This window comes from Barbatula barbatula (assembly GCF_947034865.1).
Source record: "Barbatula barbatula genome assembly, chromosome: 2".
NCBI lineage: Eukaryota > Metazoa > Chordata > Actinopteri > Cypriniformes > Nemacheilidae > Barbatula > Barbatula barbatula.
In genome coordinates, this window is record NC_136767.1 from 713152 (window position 1) to 728449 (window position 15298).

General features: G+C 41.1%; 2 protein-coding genes across 9 annotated transcripts in view; one reads left to right on the forward strand and one right to left on the reverse strand.

Annotated features, from left to right (window-relative positions):
* Window positions 1-1274, forward strand: part of cita (citron rho-interacting serine/threonine kinase a) — a 39158-nt gene extending 37884 nt beyond the window's left edge. Inside the window, exon 47 of the mRNA XM_079449778.1 lies at window positions 68-1274. Coding sequence (XP_079305904.1) covers window positions 68-91 — 24 coding nt within the window. The 3' untranslated portion in view covers window positions 92-1274. The remainder of the gene's footprint in view (window positions 1-67) is intronic.
* Window positions 1225-14052, reverse strand: LOC306909601 (phosphatidylinositol-3,5-bisphosphate 3-phosphatase MTMR3). 8 transcript variants are annotated; one of them, XM_079483494.1, is made up of 21 exons: window positions 13900-14052; window positions 13146-13189; window positions 12482-12524; window positions 12344-12406; window positions 11980-12096; window positions 11674-11756; window positions 11201-11367; window positions 11029-11122; window positions 10839-10952; window positions 9639-9832; window positions 9440-9565; window positions 9248-9359; window positions 8979-9174; window positions 7636-7821; window positions 7375-7545; window positions 7155-7288; window positions 5897-6665; window positions 4630-4740; window positions 4436-4497; window positions 3327-3353; window positions 1231-3110 (listed from the first exon to the last, which is right to left on the reverse strand). In XM_079483494.1, exons 3-21 carry the CDS (start codon window positions 12482-12484, stop codon window positions 2954-2956), a joined length of 2886 nt encoding a protein of 961 aa, XP_079339620.1. In that variant the 5' UTR covers window positions 12485-12524; window positions 13146-13189; window positions 13900-14052; the 3' UTR covers window positions 1231-2953. The 8 variants fall into 8 exon arrangements, 6 of the variants coding, with proteins under 6 accessions (XP_079339623.1, XP_079339622.1, XP_079339620.1 ...); XM_079483495.1 differs by having other exon boundaries at window positions 12482-12551; window positions 13900-14047; XM_079483493.1 differs by having other exon boundaries at window positions 12482-12534; window positions 13900-14039.
* Window positions 14053-15298: the final 1246 nt, after the last annotated feature.

Consider the following 15298-nt stretch of genomic DNA (forward strand, 5'->3'; position numbering starts at 1 on the left):
AAAACACAGAATCAAGCAGAATGAAATGATTATGAATTATTGTGATGATGTGTTTGTGTGCCGGCAGGTGTGGGATCAGTCATCGGTTTAAATGATCAGCGCTGAATCAGAAGACCACGTCCCCCCCCCAGAGCATCGGATTCGTCTAAACATGCAATCATCGACAACAGAAATCATGTGACCGCACGTCATCCAATCCTGTCTCAGCGGGGGCAACATACAGCACAACGTGTCTGGCTCTTCATGGCCTTAGTTTCAGATTAGCACTGATTCTTATTATTAATATTATTAACACTCAGCGCTCACTAGGGCTAACACGTCTAAACCACACGACTCCAAAAGTATTATTTCTGTGATCCCAGAAACACTACCCAATGTCATGACTGTAGTTTTGCTTGTCGTTTGTCCTGATGTTTCTGTACTTCTCTTCTGTTCCTCTTTCACTTCCTCCTCCTGTCCATCACTCTTCCTGCACTTACCCACAATCCCCGGCGTCGTAGCGCCCGTCTTGATGGAACAGGAGCTTTGTAAACTCTCAGAATGTCAAGTAACTCTTGTACATAGGCTCATGTGATTTTTTTACGAGACGATATAAAAGTGAATATTGAGGCTTGTCGAGCCACGTCTATTTTTGTTAAGAAATGAAGGTGAGAAAGCCGTTTGTAACGTTCCCTCTTGGATGTCTCAATCTGAACCGTGTCAAATGTCCATGACGCTTCAAAGTGAAACGTTTCGCTTGAATCAAGCTGGTGTGTGTCAGTGTGTCAAAGCGCCCGTAACACTCGTACTCGTTGATGAATTCCTTCTCCAGCTCGGCTGTTAAATGTTGTTTTTGGAGCTTTGGAAGACGTGGAAGAGCTCTGCTGTAGTTCCGTCTGCTTTCTCAGAATGATTCGACCGGGACTTGGTCTTCAGGCCCTGATGAACTCTCGATCTCAGGATTAGAATGTTAAGAATCACAGTTCTGTCGGTTTCTTTACGTGAATGTGACGCAGCCACCAACACCTGAATCTCTATTTAGCGAATCAACCTCGAGCAGATTCAGTCCATTCGTGCGGTGACGTCTCGACTGTCGCATGGAGACCACCTGAAGGGTTTATTCTGTTTCAGCTTTTCATTTCTGTTTCTTGTGTTTTGATGGGTTTTTATTTTGCGCTAAATGATACTGATGTTAACAAACTGCTGACCAGAGATGTAGCGTTTCTTGTTTTATCTTTTTTTATTATGGTTAAATAGCATTATCTATAGCCACTATTAAACAAAATTCTATCTTTATCTGGGCCTTTGCTTGTCTTTGTTTGAAACTTGCAGTCTGCATTAGTTTAACGTCCCTGAAGTCTACTTCATAATGCGCTGAAAACCACCTTTCGTACACCTCAGATATATTCTTTAAGACTCCTACAGTATATAGAGTACACTATAGCTGCAGATATAGATTCATAAATATATATATATAGAGATGTCTCAATAGCAGTGTTTCTGTGGACCACTGTAATGTATGCACATCGTCTGCTAAACTAACATAATACAACAAGATGAAGTTACGTTAACGGTGACATAGTTTCAAAACATGTGATGTTAAGAAAAACATAAATACTGCAAAACTCTGCTTCTTTTGGGCAAAAACCTGAAACTAATAATGAAGTTTCTTTACATCAATAGTCTTAACTGCTGGCAATCATCAACATTAGATACTAGTGCTGTATTTTCTGTTCAGATATCAAAATGGTTTGCAATACCTGAATGATTTACAAAATGTTCTTGACGGTGCGCATGTCCTGACCGTAGATCAGTGGTTCTGACACAAAAACGAGTCAAGATGGCTTTAAAATAAATACACGTGACCCAAGTCAAGTGATCAGAGGAGAAACGCACAAGGTATAGAAAAAGAATCTTTAAGCTGTTCGAGATGATGTTACAGGTATTTCACAGTATGACGTACTGTATTGAGATAATGATTTAGTGTTTGTTTTCACTATAAGCAGCATCCTCTAAACACCTCTGGTACTCGGCCAGACAAAAAATCAAGATATTGAAGTTGTGTTTATAGAAAACAATGGCATTGAAATATTGTAAGACATGTAAGGGTGAGTTATTTTCAGTTAAGACCGCTCAAACTTGTCTGGGACTAGACTTAAGCCTCGTCTGTGAAAGCAGGCAAAAGTGTCTACATATGAGGGAAGTCACATCCTGTTTTCTATTATATGGACACTTACTTCAAGCATAATAAAAATGATTTTACCTTTAGCTAAAAAACCCCACTCTTAAAGTGATCCCAAAACAAAGATTCTTTCCTCATGTCAAATCTGTATGACTTCTTCATAACACAAAAGAAGATCACTTGAAGAACGCTGATAAACCCCTCTGACTTTCAGTGTATGAACACAAAATATCTTCTTTTGTTTGACTCGCATACAGATTCACAACCACATGACAGAAGAAACGACGAGAGCTTTAGATTGGGTCAGACAGCAGCATCAGGTCGGCAGTGTGTTTAATTTCATTCACACAAGCTCCACAGATTCCTGAAGCGTCTGCAGCAGCTCGAGTACACGAGAGAGATCTGAGGCTTTTCTAGTTCACCAAACTCGAGTCCATTAGCGTTTGTATTTAATCTTCCGTTTTCATCGGCTGTACATGTGACATTATATACATATGCATTTCATAAGTGTGTGCAACCGGACCGATTCAAATGGTCAACATGAATTAAAGCAGAATGTATAAGAACGTCATCATGACGTCTCCCTATAAACCTTTACGACTTTTACTTCTGTGAAACACAAAAGCTGAATTTCTGCTGGACCCTCACACAACATCCACAAGTTTGTCATAAATGAATCACTTTGCTTGCTTTGGTCACATATTCCTTTCATTATATATAAACACACACATTCATCATCCGTGTTTCACAGGAGAAAGTCCTTTATGATGATGTCACATGTCTCTGTGTCCTTCAGTTTGAACTGGCAGTGATGGGTTTCTCGAGGTCGGCGGGGGGCACAGCTGAGGGCCGCAGGTGCCCGTAACACGCGTGCTTCGACTCGCAGAGCTGTTGATTGTGTACCGCCTTCTGGTCGCAGCAGCTGGCGCAGAACACATTTCCACAGTTCCTAAAGGAGCATAGAAAAGGTGAACGCACGGAGAAGCACCGTCACGTTATTCGTGTTTAGGCAAATGGTCGACAGCATCTCACTTCTGCTAACAAACAGACCAGACTGTGTTCAAACAGAACAGCTGGACTCATGAGGATCACAGGGATATGATCCAACAAACATTATGAGAAGTGTGAAAGTGGAATGAGAGCTGACAGAAGCCGGAGATCTTACCAGTCCTCCTCAACAGCTTCTCTGCCACTGCAGCACAAACACAGAAACACAGAGGACAGGAGAGAGTGAAACTCATCCACATTCACGCCAACCTGCCTCATGTCATCCTGTTCCCCGTTTGACGCTGGACTAATATTTCACACTGTATAGATGAAGCTGAAAGCAGTGCTTTTAAGTGCGACACCTTGCTGCGGTTTGCTGATTCTATCAGGGTCACGATGAGACGCAGCACAGAGAGAAGAAGAGAGATTGAGACGTACTGAACACCAGTGTTGGCCAAGTTACTCTGAGAAAGTCACTACTTACATATTCAATAGTGTCATGTACAAAAGTATTTAATGACTTATTACTAGTTGCTTTCTGTATCATACATCAAGTAGGTTAAGTGATTCAAGGATGGAATTCATTTCAATAAATCATAGAAAACAACATCAAGTACTTTAAAGTCTTACACATCTTAAAGTTAGATTTTTGATCCACTTTTGCGCACATGTATATCACACACAGTATTTAGTTGAATTACGTCAGAAGTGACTGTAATTAATCGAGCTGTCACGATGATTAAAGAATCGCCTCATCGCAATCTCTATAGAAGACACTAGTGGAGCTGAAGCGCCTGCATATTGCATATTTTAGAGTAAATATTATAATTAAAACATGGTTATACTGGTAAAATGTACATCCACAAAACCATCGTCGCCAGCATATACCAGTACAATTTCATATTATTTAAGATAAACTAAAACCAGCCAACCAAAATATAGTTAACGTAGAAATAAAATAGTATTGTAGTCTTCACTCCTGATCAATCTACTTCATTTACAAGTATTTGTTGGTTGTGTAAAAGCCTGCACCTCATATATATATGATGACCCCATTTTTCAGATGGATTTCCAGGATATAAAACAGGTTCATTTCAAAGCTAAATTAAACATGTATGAGCACTAAAACAGACAATTAATCGTCATAATGAGTTCATGACCGTGACAGCCCTAGTATGTCAATGACTGTACTTTACTTTTTCAAGGGAAATGTATATGAAAGACAGTAACTAGTTCCACCCAACACTGCTGAACACACAGACTATGATTTATTCATCACTTTCTCACCTGCAGTGATGTGTTCTCGCAGCCCGCCAGAACCTTCTCTCGCATCCATAGCACTGCGTTACCTGAACACAGAGTGAGTGTTGTCAGTGTTTCTCCGGTGTTCACACACTTCTCTTATTTTGAGCCTGAATAACAGAACCCTTGAGTTGAGAGTCGTGTGTTTGTGAGGGAAGTCTTTTTCTTGCTCCGTTCACCTCCGAGTCCTGTTTCTCCATTTGGTCCCAGCCGGACTCTGACAGGGCTTCAGTACCGCACCGCGGTAAACACACAGACTCGGTGTTGTTCTCAGCATCCGGCAGAGACGTCTGAAGAGGAAAGTTTCATGATCTTATCCATCAGGAATTTTTGTTAATGAAACGCTACAATAGTGACAATCATCCAAAGAAAGGCATACTGGGTAACATTCGGTACAAAACTCATTCATCGCTCCCAGCATGCATTGCAGTTAATCTGTTTATCTGAATTAGTTTGATGATCGTCACCATTGTTGATGATGATGATGATTTTATTCGGTTACTAAACGTAGACATAGAAGAAAAAAGTAAATACAGCAAATTCATTACAAACAAGGAGAGTAACTGAAAAGGTGTCGGCTGAAGCTGTGTCTTATTACGCCTACCCTATTTACAATACTATTTACGTCTACCCAAACAATATACATACATAAACATATGTATACATACACACATATGCACATAATTACAAATGTTTATTTATTGCTTGTATTTTTATTTTTTTCAAATTTGTGCACGACAATTATACATAAACTTATCTTGGTTTCCTTAAGCATCCATATATTTGTCAAAAAGTTAGATTTTGAACTGTTTTTTTCAATAATGAAAGGAATTACTCCTCTTAAGACCATTCCACAAGTCGACCACTTTTACCATCATTTTGTTCATTTTAAAGTTTGTTCTAACCATTTGTTTTTTAAACATGTTCTCTCCTCTGAAGTTATATTTCTGTTCCCTGTTTTCAAACAAACATAATATATTTTCAGTCAATTGACTTTGAACATAAAAACAACTGTATTCATACTGACTAGGTTGGGAAATTGCATTTGCAGAATATAGAGGTGGTCGGTTCATGAACGGTGAATGATTGACTATCCTTATGGCTTTTTTTTGGTAAAATAAAAATAGTTTTTATGTTTGTGGTGTATGCATGGCCCCCTATTTCAACACAGTAAGAAAAGTATGGATGTTTATGTTATCCTGTCGTGTTTTATAGTGTTCATTTGCTGTATTTTTTTGTCTTAACATCTTAAATCAAAGCAAACCAACTGCAGCTGCTTGATTTCAAAATCAAGACGGAAATAAACTCTTTGTTTGTTCGTGTGTGAGAACATGAATCAGATGCAGAGGTTTGATGAGATGATGCTAAATTTGTCTTTTACTTGTTTGATTTGAGTGAAATAAGCATCCGCTTCTGTTGATAAATGAACAGTTGTTTGTCGCTCACCAGTTTTCCGTTGACGTGTAGGCGACTCCAGAGCGTCTGCAGCTTCAGCATGTCCACCTGCAGTCCGTTCCCCATCTCCATCTGTCTCAGTCGCACCTGTACGGCATCACCGTTCAGACTCGGCCCGTCTCTCTCCATGTGTCCGTTGTGAGGTGGCGTGTGGGAAGCATCTCCCGCGGCTGTTGTCTGTCCGTCATCGGGAGTCTGTGGTGTGGTGTTCGGAGGTTTCTCTGTGCTGTCTTCTGATACAGATCCGCTGTCGGATTGTGAGAGATCGTGACTGGCCGTGTTAGTAAGATCGACTTCTGGGTGTAACCTGTCATCATGAGTGGACGTGAAGGATCCGTCTTTAACATGGTCGGACACGTCAGATGTTTGGTCTTCAGCGCTCACATTACTGTCGTCGGATGAAGAAGAATCCACTGAATCCTCCTCTGGACGTCTGAATGCAGACGTGTTGCTCTGAAGATCCATCTGACTGTCAGTCACTTGAGTTCCCACACAGAGCTCCGCCCCTTCTGTGCTGTTTCCTGACAGACCCCCGTCCAGTGTTTCCGTACAGTTGATTCTGTCATCAAGCGTTGTCTCAGAATGACTGTGTGTGTCTTCAGCGCTGTATTCTGAACTGTTTCTGTCGGATTCTGTCGTCATGACGATGTCCAGAGACACCCGGCGGTCATTCAGGTTGGGATCACGGCTGCGGTGATTCTGACTCTCGTGACTCTCGCAGACTGCAGGCAAGTCGTCGCATGAGCGAGTCTTTGGGAACCTGCGAAAATTCAATATTTAAGATCAAATTGTAAAAAAGGGTACGGTCGGTGGGATTGTTTAATAGTCGATACAAGTTGAACATTTGCTAACCATGTGATGATCCACAATTTAACCCGTTTGTTTTGTTCACCACAAACAATTAATATATCAAAACAGAGACTTCTAAACAACAAGAGAAATATTTGATTCTAGCGTCACTTCTTTTTTTATATTATATATTGAAATGTTTAAAAAAAAAACTTCGATACAGAGAGAACTGTGTTTTTCCAAAGACTTCATCAATAACGGACATCAAAACAGAGAGTCTGTTAAGATGAAAAACTTGGAAGATTTTTCATATCAAATGAAAACTGCGGTGATGAAATAGCGGTGGCTCGAAATTTAAATTCACATTTATGAACATGATTATGTTACGGTCACCCATCTGCGATTCAGTCAACCTTCCATCCACAGAAACCCATGCGTGTTGTCTCAAGGACAAATGTACCTGCTCACAGGTGTGTCCTCAGGCGATACGGGGGCGGAGTGTGACTCATCCGAGGGCGTGGAGGGGGCGGAGTTATGCAGGTAAACGGCACTCCACACCATCAGGTTCCGCACGTGACACACCGGGTGCAAAACCTGAGAATGATGGAGAAACCGATGCTCAAACGGCAGTGTATTCCAGAACACGATGTGTTGTGATGTGTTGTGTGTGAGGGGGTTACCGTCTCAGAGCGAGGTGAATAGAGGATGTTGTGGAAGGCGGGGTTTTCAGGCCGCAGTAGAGACCACACAGAGCAGGTGTTCTCCTGAAGCCGCCGCTCCTCTCTCTCCTTCAGACTGTTACACAAGAACGTCCCGAACAAACAGGAGTACGTATGCTGGACCAACTTCACCTGGAAGCAGAAAAAGAAACTGTAGGTAAAGGTGTTTGCTCCATACATAGACATTTGCGAGACCGTATTCATTGAGAAGTGACGCTGTACCAGAAACGGCTCATTGAACTCAAAGGAACATGGGAACTGTCTCTGCAGCTGATGCACACAGTCCAGCCACTGCAGGAACACAGGACAGCGCTCGTTCACATCATCTGCGTTCTCACCGTGACCACAGCGACCCGCAAACTTGTGACCGTAATCCAGCCACTCCGTCTCCACCAACACCTGAAAACCCTACACACACAAAACACATCTCCACACGTCTGACAGTGATCACATCGAATAACAAGATTTTCAGCATTTATTCTCGCTCATGTCATTCCAAACCTGTTTTAGTTTCTTTCTCCTGCAGAACACGAAAGAAGATATTTTGAGACGTTTCTTAAAAAATCTTTCGTTATCGTCACAGTGTGGCGCTGTAGAGTTGCAGTACACGAGCTAATAGGAGCTTTATTAGCTGTGTTTCACGGCTTTTCAGGTGAAAATTATTTCTTTTGCATCAAAGTGTGTTCAATTTCTTAAAACATTATACAGTGATGTACGTTCATTTAAGCGGCGCAGTTGGCTCGTTGAATCACTGTTAAAGGGGTCATATGACACGGCTAAACGAATATTATGGTTTTTGTTTACACGATTTAAGGTTCAAAAAACGCTGTTATATCCACACACCGTGCACGTTTATCTCCTCTTTGCCCCGCCTCTCTGAAACATGCAGATTCTTTACAAACGATTGGCCAGTTAACCAGTGTGTAGTGATTGGTGGAATACTGCAAGCGTGTGACGGAAATGTAACGCCTCTTACTATATTTGGTTAGTTGTACTGACTATTGTACTGTACTGACAGGTACGCCCACCTGCATTTATGTTTGGGCGGTCTTAGTCGAATCATTACACAAACTGATGTAGATTTCTGGGGGTGTGGCTACACGAGGCGTTTCAGGCCGGTCTGGATTTTAGACAGAATGCATCTTTTGTTTACGTGTCTAATACATGCATGGGCAACTTATAACACACCAAAAAGACACAGAGAAACACGTATCCGCGTCATACGACCCCTTTAAACTGTACCCAGCGACTCCGCCCGTCACGCACATTGCGATATTCTGTTTGGTTGAATACAAGTTATGTTTTATATAACTTAATAATTGTCATTTTCATTTAATTTCTATGTTCTAATATGTAAAGTGTTTGGTTAATAAGCCAGTTAAAAGGTAAGGTTTGCCTACACATGCGTGTGCACAAGATAATGATGGGAACACCTCCGCCCCATTTTGAGTCAGGAAAAACCCTGATGACACAATTGTAGTTTTTTGGCGACCCTTCTCTTTAAACATCCCGTTTCCTAAAATCAGATTAGTGTACAAACATGAAAACTTGACTCTTTCTGACACCTTGATGGTCCTGTAGAAAGGATCCAGAAGCAGTTTGGACAGCGCGGCGATCTGAGGTGTCCTGTCCCAGCCGTCCGAGCAGTGCACCAGGACGGGCCGGTGGTCTCGATCCACAGCGTTCACCACCAGCAGCGACGCCTTGAGCAGCAGAGCCAGATGCTGAAGCCACTTTGTGCTCTCCAGCGCTGACAGCCAACTGAGTCGAGAGGAAGAGATCAGAAGAGAACCACTGCGGTCACTGTGAAGGGGGAAAGCGCAGGAGTACTCACTTCACCGGATCAGGAACCTGAGCGCACAGAGTCCTCAAACACTGGAAGCTCCTGCGGATAGAGTGAATGTTGGCCATGCCCATGAACATCACCTCACAGCCGGGGTAATACTCTACGGAGACAGCACAGACGGCACCTTCACATCCATCTCAACACTTCATCTCAAGACGACTTATCAGATAACATCATTACCTGGACATTCACAGCCGCCTCCTTTCGCTCGATTGGCTACCGCGGCTGCGTATGACCGTGCATCCATTATTAAGAGCTTCTGAGGGGGCGTGGCACTCGGTGTGTTCCTATTGGCTGTGTGAGGTTCTGAAGCACAGGAAGAATGTGAACAGGATGATGGAGGACAAACGGAGTCACACACCGGAGTGACGTCACTTACTGGAGTGTTCGAGCGTATCGCAGACGTGATGATGAACGCAGGAGCCGGTGACCTGTGATTTGCTCATTGGCAGGTCTGCAGCGCACGCTTTAGCGATAGACCGCACCAAATGCTCATCATCTGCATTCCTCCAACCCCACCAGCTGACCTCCGGCTGCCCGCAGCGACCAATCACAGCGCCCGAACTCTGGTGTCTGGGTCAAATATTGTGATTTTGGTTGGGTAAATTGTTTTCTTCTTTTGATACACATTGTTCAAATGAACACATCCGAACATATTACATTTTATTTTTATGACTGAAGGGCCCTTGAGCAAGACCTCTTACCCCTGATTGCTCTGCAGTAATGTGCCACTGTATAAAAACTACTTGTAAGTCGCTTTGGATAAAAGCATCTGCCAAATGAATAAATGTAAATTGTTAATTTATTTTAATTTTAAACCATACTTGTTCATTTTATTATTATGCTTTCTGTGATGTCCGAGCTCTAAGCTTCATGTACACAAAAAAACTATTTTTAATTCTGAAAGAAAAATATAAGTATGTTAAAGAAATAAATAACTACTAAAGACAGTCAATTCAATTTATATCACAATGTTCATTGTTCCAAAGCAGCTTTACATGAGAAAAGAAAATGAAGTACAGAAAAGGTCAAATACAGAACGAGTTATTATCGTTTTGATTTAAGTTTTATTAATACTTCCAATCAAAGTTCAACTAGCAATTTTGCTATATGCTTTTGTCATTTTATAATTTATTTGTTTATTTTTTATGTTGCTATAACATATTTATTCATTTTTATTTTTGTTTTATTCTAGTTTTTGTTTGTTAATATAATTTTTGAACTTTAAACTTATTTCAGTTTATTTTTTAAACATTTAGTTTTTCCTCCAATTAAGTTCTCCCAAATAATATTTAGGGTCAATATTTGATTTCAATGAACAGAAATGTTTACAAAGTTGTCGTTTTCGTAAACTAAAAAGATAATGTTTACGGAATTTACAGAACCTTAAGCACATCTAAAAATCAGCAACAAGATACACACATATTTATATTATCTATTTATTTTAATTAGTAGTAAATATTAATAATAAAAATTATTAAAAGTAAAAAAAAATACATGAATCTTAAATAATGATGTATGTGTTTATATGAAGATGTCTGTCAGTGAGAAAAGGGGTCATTTCATGAAACAAACGCACCTGTACACGACAGCAGGGATTCTCTTCCACGATCGAAACGCTGCCACATTCTCCAGCTGCTGGTCTGTGACTGAAGCCGGTACGAGGATCTGCTGCGGGTAACTGGAACACAACCTGACATCACACACACGTGACACGGGTCAGTATAACACACACGTGACTGTGTGTGTGTGTGTCTGTGATGCGTCACCTGTAGTTGTGATTAATGTTGGAGATTCTCCAGCCACTGTGTGAGTGAAAGCCCATCCTCTCCATCTCACTCTTAAACCTCTGCTCATGTCCTCCTGTCAGCGGGATCACGAGGGTTTCAAAATACAGCAAATATTTACCTTCTACACACTCTGCGTAATATATTATAATACCTGTACGGCATATCCCATCATGCACTTCTCTCTCCTCCGCAGATGTGCTCGCGCTACACGAGAGGACCGCAAACGCAAAGAGCTCCTGCAGTCTGACCGGTGGACGCACGGAGGCGTTTATTCTTCTCAACCAATCCTGGCACTGCTCTGCCGACAGGAAGTGACATCTAAACACAACAGACGAGGTAACCAATCACTGAGCGGCAGCTTTCTTTATAACATTCATAACTACACGGAATCACAATTCATGCCAATATTCAAACATATTTTATTACTGATGTAACTAAGATCCCGTTGAAAAGATAAACAGGTAATATCACAGCCAACGAATGAAACTTCGATGTGTTGCAAGTTTAGTTTCATAATGATGTTAACCACAACACTGAGGATACTGTATAGTGTAATAACACACATTTGTTTAACAAATCAGCTGTTTTGAGAATGTGAACAGATGAGAAGCGTGTCAGCCGTACCTGATAACTTTACAGTCTTTACAGGTGAGATGCAGTTGAGTCACATCACGACATTCCACGCTCTCAACCAGCTGAACAGGAACCTGACACACATCAACACGTACAGTATCAAATAATGCACACGGGTCTTACCGACTCTTTTCTGTCATTTTCTTTGATCATTTCTGTAAAGTGATTACGCAATGCTTTTTATTCTCACGGTTCACAGAAGACAAACATCATGTGTTAATGTGAAGGTAAATGATGACACATTTTTTGGGGTGTATTGTTGATAGATGGATGGAGATGGATGACACAAACACTCACATCGATGATGCTGTCTTGTATTCGGATGTGAAGCCGGTAGTTGGTTAAAGTGACGAGAGACCCCCCGGCGGTCCCCTCATACTCCACGCGCTCGCCGTTCAGCAGCGGAAACGACACCTGAACATCCCGTCAAAGTCATTAAAACAACAGACACTGATGATATTGCAAAAATCTTGTTTTTCAGATTCCTCTGGCCACAATAACTGTAAAGTGTAAATCTGATATCGTAAGTAATCCAGGTTCATAAAATGTGGTCAAATGTAACCACATTCAGAGAGAATTTAATGTTTCATGTTTTGGTTGAACGTTTCCTTTCAGAAAGCTATGATTAGAAGCACAGGTGGCGAATGTAAAGCAGTGATACCTGCAAATGTTTGAAGTGTAGATCAGGGCTGCCATCGCCCTTCACTCTCTCCTCCTCTTCAACCTAAAAACACATCACACTGATCTCAGACCAGCGCAACCTTCTTTATTCTCAGTGAACGGGATTCAGGGGTCTTACCATGGTCCTGAGAAGGGTGGGCAGAGACCAGCAGATCACAGTCCTGGACAAACCTTAACCAACAAACAACCTGACGGTTAATATGAATGAACATTTACAACACAACAGGCCCCACAAGTAAAAGAGTGACTATTAAGAAACCTTTCTAATGTTCACATCTTACATGCTGCATAAAATCTCAAGACATGAGGGTGAATAAATGCCGTATGGGCTCTTAAAAACATACGAATGATGCTTATATGTGCTTTTTGTTGATTTAATGCTGCAGCGTGTTTACGTCTCCTTCCCTATAGTACAGATTCTTGCCCTGAGACATTGTTTCAGGGGTTAAATATTTCAACTCTTTGAAAACTGTGATCGATTAACAAGTCACAGGATCACAGAGACTCAAGTCCATCTGTGTTTATCTGTGTGTTGCATTCAATATCCAAAACACGATTCCTCATACGTGACACTAATTTGAATACCGTTAAACACGCTTCAGTATCCACGTCAATAATAGTCGTGTCATAATAGCCCAATGGCAGGTTTATTATGCATCGTTCCAGCTCACAGATGAGACGTTTTCACACACAGTTGCATGCGTTCAGCTCTTATACACACAAGCACGTACACACGCCCCCCTCTGCATAGCACACATGTAAAAACCCGTGCATCTACAGACCTGCTTTTGTAAAGGTCAACGCAGGCCAAACACAGAGAGGAAGTCTGAAAGAAAAGACGAAAAGCAGAATTAGATCATAATGTTCTCTTTGTAATTCCAGTTAAACATCATTTTGTTTGTGTGTCAGGCTCAGTGAAGTAGGTGAAGTGGAAGCGTATACTGTATGACCTCATCAGAATCCATAGACGACCAATAATAAAGATTAGGGTGGATGAAACGCCAAACAGGTTTTGCTTCCCGAGATCATGTGACATGTGACAGCTATTGAAATGTAAACAAAACCTCTTCTATATGTTTTCTATCGCCAAACACTTTTACACAAGCCTGTGGCTCAATAGAGCATTGAGGTCAAATCCTAGTGTACACTTTGCATACTGCAGTATGTTGCATTGGTGGATAAACGCATATGTGAAATGCATGAATGTACTTTATGCATTTCACGTATCAGAACGACCGAGAACCCAGTGAAAACAAACACACGACAGTGCAATGGCAGGATGGATGAAGCCGACTACACAGGCAGCATTTCTAGTTCCCTACATGCTCTCTGTGTAGGGAGCTCACTCTCTACGGTCTCTGGCTAGACAGCACGAGCGATTTCAACAGACGTAAACAAACACAAATGATAGTCTTCGTGTGTTTTGTGTATGTTGTTGTTGTTGTTTATGTTTGGAGGGCGGAACCCGTCACACAGACTTCACTCTTCTGCACAATAAACGCGTGAACAAAGTGGCTGCACGTCAAGCACACTCACCTGATCTGCTGTCGGTCACTGTAGATGTCAAACCGGCGTGAAACGATAAATGTGACGGTAAACGGAATGTAAACATTTGAGGGTCGCTTACTCTACGCCGCCATGACGCTCCGCTCTCTGCTGTGCAGCCCGGGTCACGTGACGCGGTGACGCAAACGCGTACGATGGCACGTTAGGGTTTTTTTGTCGTTTTATTTTTACTTTAATATGATTATACGGGACTTTATACGGGGTGTTAAAATCAATCATTCATCGTCATTCAAGTTTTATTAATTTCCTGAAACCAGGGCTGCACAATGTATCGAAATGCAGATGTCATTCGAAACACGTTTTTAAATATGGTCATATTTTGCATATTGGTTTTACAAATTTCTCTTAATATAGGTCATATTGATAACAAAATGATAAGTACATTTACAATTTCTTTGACTTTTAAAAAGTGAAGCATGGTGAAAGCAGTGGCTTTGTTTATTGTATTATAAAAATAGTAAACAAGACAAAAATGGGCAGTGCTTGAGTTCAAAGGGTTTTATCTTTATTTACGAAAAGTTTATTTCTCATCTAATCTCCAAACTTTGACGAATATGAGTGAAAGACCATTGTAGCCTACTTACAAATCTATAACCAGTAGTAAGAATTAACATAACCGTATGAAATAACAATAATAGGCTACATATTGAAGTCTTGTGTTCGTGAATTGTTTGAATGAACTTTTTGTTTATTGTTCACTATTGGATGCATCATTCCTCTCCTCACAGCTCAATAAGCGTGGTGACACCTGTCCATCATCATCCTCCTCTCGCTTTACCTTCATGTCAGATTGAACACCGACAGAAATATAATCATTGGGTCGTGCTGCTGTTCCTTCGTTTATTTCAGCATCATCTGGTTCTTGTTTGACTGCCAGTAAACCTGCGTTGAGGTCGGAGAGACTGCTGTCTGAAACTGGACTTAAACTGGTTGGACTCTGGATTGTGTGTTCTGATTCATTTAATGAAGAGGTTTCATCATGACAAGTATCTTGTCTACTTCTAGACCTGGTTAGAGAAAAACATCAAAGGTTTACATATTAACTTCAATTTTTCTCACATTTTCTTCAGGTTTATGTAAGTCGAGATTTAGTTTTTCCACGAGCTACACATTAAAATGAATCACTGTGATCTTGACCTGACAAATGCTGAGATGATAGAGCTGGACAAAGGACGTGGTGACTATACAAAATTTCAGCCGCTATTAGATTATTAATGATAATCTTAAATCTAATTTTGTTTTTTATTTTGCCTTGTTGAGCTTGTGCAGAGGCAGCAGTTTTTGCCAGAGGAGAACTGGAATCCCCTGGTTAGGCCTGGTCTCCCTCTGAGGTTTATTTTCTCCTCCAATGGAGTTTTGGGTTCCTCGC

Coding starts and splice junctions, on each gene's coding strand:
- LOC306909601 (XM_079483494.1), bottom strand. Junction 7,546..7,635: donor AGTTCAATGAGCCGTTTCTG/GTACAGCGTCAC, acceptor TTCTGCTTCCAG/GTGAAGTTGGTCCAGCATAC. Junction 4,498..4,629: donor TGGAGAAACAGGACTCGGAG/GTGAACGGAGCA, acceptor CTCTGTGTTCAG/GTAACGCAGTGCTATGGATG.